The 4,448-nt window shown below is 36.1% G+C and overlaps 1 protein-coding gene across 1 annotated transcript; it reads left to right on the forward strand.

Annotated features, from left to right (window-relative positions):
* Positions 1-3,228: 3,228 nt before the first annotated feature.
* Positions 3,229-4,092, forward strand: LOC118752551 (FERM domain-containing protein 5; the record flags this gene model as incomplete). Its single annotated transcript, XM_036487456.1, is given in 4 exon segments — positions 3,229-3,333; positions 3,387-3,429; positions 3,486-3,659; positions 3,709-4,092. Coding segments are annotated over 4 exon segments (706 nt in total), but the record flags the coding sequence as incomplete, so codon positions are not given.
* Between the last annotated feature and the right edge of the window lie 356 nt (positions 4,093-4,448).

Consider the following 4,448-nt stretch of genomic DNA (forward strand, 5'->3'; position numbering starts at 1 on the left):
AATTGATACTCAAACTGTTCGCTACATTTGTTTAAAGCTATTTACATCAGCTCCTTAACTGTTATAATTTATTCGTTTGTCTGTTTATTAACGAGTGTTATTACATACATATTTCAATATGAAGTGCGATCTTGATACTTGCCAAATTAAAAGCGATTCTGAACGCTACTTATCGTGACTGACTTCAGTAAAGCATTTGACAAAGTGTGCCACTCGTTGCTCATCTATAAATTTGATCTTCTTGGTCTTCCACCTAATTTTCTACGTTGGATCTCTTCATACCTCTATGATAGATCACAAAGGGTAATGTTTAAAAATACTATCTCTGACGTCATTGATGTTACTTCAGGAGTCCCTCAAGGTAGCCACCTAGGCCCGGTTCTGTTCTTGCTTTTTATAAACGATATTTCTACAGATATACAATTTACCAAATTTTTAATGTCTGCAGATGATGTAAAGCTTTATAAATCGTACGTTTCAATTAAAGAAAGGTCTTTGCTACAATCAGATTTAAACAGCATGGCTTACTGGTGTCAAGTAAATCTTATGCCTCTATATCTTAAGAAATGTAAAGTAATGTGCCTCTCGCGAAGAGCTGTTCATCCTGCTTCTTATACAATAGGTAACCATAACCTGGAACAGGTATACAATTTTGTGGACCTTACAGTCAACAAGGCTAAAGATGTACTTGCATTTGTGAAACGATGGTCAAATGAATTTTGTGACCCTTATATCACTAAAACCCTGTTTACAACATTAGTTCGGCTAATTCTGGAATACGGTTCGGTGGTTTGGAATCCAAGGTATGAAATTTACTCATACAATATAGAATCAATTCAAAAACAATTCCTACTTTTTGCTTTAAGAAATTTCCGATGGAATTCTCAATATAACCTTCCACCTTATACGAGCTGATTAAAACTTATTAATCTTCCTACACTTTCCAGCTGCAGGCAAATGCTTGGTACAATATTTATAGTTAAATTACTGACAGGCTCAATTTCAAGTCCGCTTCTTCTTGGCGAAGTTAACCTTAATGTTCCATCCCGGGTATCAAGACACTTTTGCCCCCTATTTCTGAGAGCTTTTAAAACTAATTTTGAATTGCACGACCCACTCCGTTGCTTATGCCAGGATTTTAACTCTCATTCCAGTACGTTTGATATATCAGATCCGCTTTTCAGCATTAAGAAATCGATACTGTCCTCTCTCAATAAATGAATCATTAAAATAAAGATCATTAGATCTCGACACTTAACAAACTCCTGCCTATCGTGACTCAGCGCAAAAATTTAAAATAAATACTGGTTCCGTACGTCATGCGGACTGCGCCCCTCATGCGTATGGGCGAGAATGGATTATTATTATTATTACGAAAGGACTTTTTATCCGGACTTAAAAAATATTTGGCCAAATTTAACTTTTATTGCTGGACTTAACAAATAAAAGTCCGGGTTGACTGATTATTTTATTTCAAATAAAATAAAGGTCCAAAGAAAAATTTTTTCTAAGGACTTTTATAACTTTTATGTGCACTCCCGTCTAAATCTATTGATTTCGCAGCTGAATTACACCAATTGACTGATCCTAGCACCTAGAAAATTTGGCACGTGTTAAAAAGAAACAGGAATCAGTTATTCACTCTCTACACTAATTCACGACATTACACAAAATCAACAGAAAACTAAGGATGGCAAAATCATCCACATTGTAAAATGAGCAACATTGTAAAATGTGGTAGATTTTAAGCTTACGGCGGTAGATGTGGTAGAAACGCAATTTAGCAAAAAAAGTGGTAGATCTACCACAAAAGAGGTATAGTCCCTCGCGCCGGTTGGACGGGAAAGGAGGGTAAAATAGTTGGGAATAATTAATTAAAATAATCTTTAAAAAACAACAATACACAAAAGGGTATATAGTGTTTATTTAAGAAATGGATATTAGTACATATTTATCACTGAAAACGTTTTTTTTTATTGAAGGATGGAACTATTGGTGCCTAAGGGGTAATGAAGTGCAACGCGAAGGCTGATCTTCGGATGTGATGCCTTTTCACCTCTCACTATCAATTAACGTCAACCTGTTGAGGAGCAGATAAGGGAAGGTGAAACATCTCCCCTGGCTTGACCCTGCATTCGTCAACGGGCTACCCCAGTTCCACAATAGTTTTGATTTGTTGGCTTTGAGCTGGTGGTTGCGGTATTCTGTTACCTGAGTATATAGTGGTGACACCCTACAGAAATGGCTTTCGGGCAAACGCCGTGACGGCTTCTGTCCCGCTAAAACCCTGGCAGGCCTCGAAGTTAGTTCTGATCTCGTCGCCGTTAAGTTTGTAGTTGAAGTTAACGGTTGATGTGCCCTCCCTTACTTTGCACTGGATCTGGCTCGGACCCCTTACTGCATAAGGGTTGACCCCATTACCACCACACCACATTACCTCCCTGTTTTCATAGATCCTCATGATAAAGTGGAAGAAGCAACAACAGTTTATAAGGCGAACTTGGCACAGTGCGTAGGCCACTGGCTGAGTTTGCTAGGGTCGTTGGATTGAATCCCACTGAAGAAGTCTGATGAGGAGATGTGGTGATCTCCGAAATAGCAGCTATAACTTCTACAACTTATAAATTATTGTTGGTTTTCCACAATAGTTTTCATTAAAATAAAAGGCTCATGCTCAGTAAAATTGTTATAAGGTCATAAATAACAAAAACAAATAACTTAAAGACGAACTCACCTAAAAATTAAACATTCTAAAAATAGAATTATTAACAAAAACCAACAACCGCATGATGAAGTGTTAATAGCGGCGGAATAGCTGCGCTTGATTACAGTAGGCTCACATGAAAAAATGGAAAAAGCAACAACAGATTATAAGGCGAACTTAGCGCAATGTTTAGGCCACTGGCTGAGTCAGCTGAGGCCGTTCGACGAATCCCACGAAGAAGTCTGATGTAGTGATCTCCGAAATAGCAGCTGTAGCTTCTACAATTTATAAATTATTGTTGTTTTTCCACAATAGTTTTCATTAAAAATGGCCTCAAGCTAAATAAAATTGTTGAATGTAATTGTTATAAGGCCATAATTAACAAAAACAAATAATATGTATTTATAACAATGCATTACACATGATGCAAAATTTTTAGCAAAAGTAGCACTCGCACCCCAATGGGGTAATTTATTTATTTATAATTTATTGTATAACAAAATATTTGTTTATCTTATTTTAAGGAAACTCACAAAGGAAATTATATTATAGACCAGTTATGTCACCAGTTAAAGATAAGGGAAAAATACTACTTTGGAATGCGTTATGTGGATAGTGGCACACAAAGGGTATGCAAACTAGATTACCTAGAACTTCACTTTTAAACAAATACATTTTACAGCAATGGTTGGATTTGGAAAAGCTTATAACTAAACAGTGTAAAGGTTAATTTGAATAAATTCCATAATTACTTTAAAAAATATTCAAAAACTGATTTCAGATGTCAACCCTTTGATATTCTCCTTCCGTGTAAAATATTATCCGGCGGATCCATTTCATTTAAGCACTAATGCCAGGATTTTGCTATTCAAACAACTAAAACGTGACTTAAATCATGGGCGACTTTATTGTTCAAATGATGAGTTTATTACTTTGGGAGCTTTGATAGTGCAAGGTACAATTTGAGAAATTTGATTACATAAATCTAAAAAAAAAAATTACAGAGGAATTAGGAGACTACGATGGGAAATTGCACTCTGCCAATTACGTTTCAACCTTTCGAGTGTCTATTCGACAGACCGATGCAATCGAAAAAAAAATTATGAATAAATACAAAGGAAGAAAACCAGGACAAGAGCCAAGTGCTGTTATAGATGAGTTCCTAGAAATAGCACGCAATCTTGAGGCATACGGCATCGAACCACATTATGTTAAAGACCATCATGGCAACCAACTATATATCGGAGTAAATTATATGGGTATTAGCGCTTTTATTTCAGGCAAGCGCTCACAACTCTATCGTTGGAACGAAATTCGAAAGTTAAACTTCGAGGGAAGAATGTTCATAGTCCACTCCGTCTATACTAATGCGAGTAGAGAACTTGTGAGTATAATTTTGAAAAAAAAATAATTTTAATACATACACACGCTGTGGCAGACAAGTAGCTTTAGTGAGCTACAGTATATTTTGCTAGCTGCCCATCCTTCTTTGCACGAAAAACTTGTGCACTTAACCGAAAAAGCACTTAAGCGAATTTTCTTTACTACTTCAATGAGGAAGGTATCCGAATCCCTATGAAACCAAATAATGGAGGAGCACTTACCACGTAGAAATTACTGCAAGCGAAATTTTTACCGAATGGTATCTAATTATCTATATAACTACATTAATTGATAGGCATTTTCGTTGTTCTGCGAGATGAGCACAATAAATAAAAGCTTGTAAAATTAGGTAATTGTAGGG

This window comes from Rhagoletis pomonella, unplaced genomic scaffold, assembly GCF_013731165.1.
Source record: "Rhagoletis pomonella isolate Grant_MI unplaced genomic scaffold, Rhpom_1.0 Rhpom_scaffold_01643, whole genome shotgun sequence".
NCBI classification, from domain to species: domain Eukaryota; kingdom Metazoa; phylum Arthropoda; class Insecta; order Diptera; family Tephritidae; genus Rhagoletis; species Rhagoletis pomonella.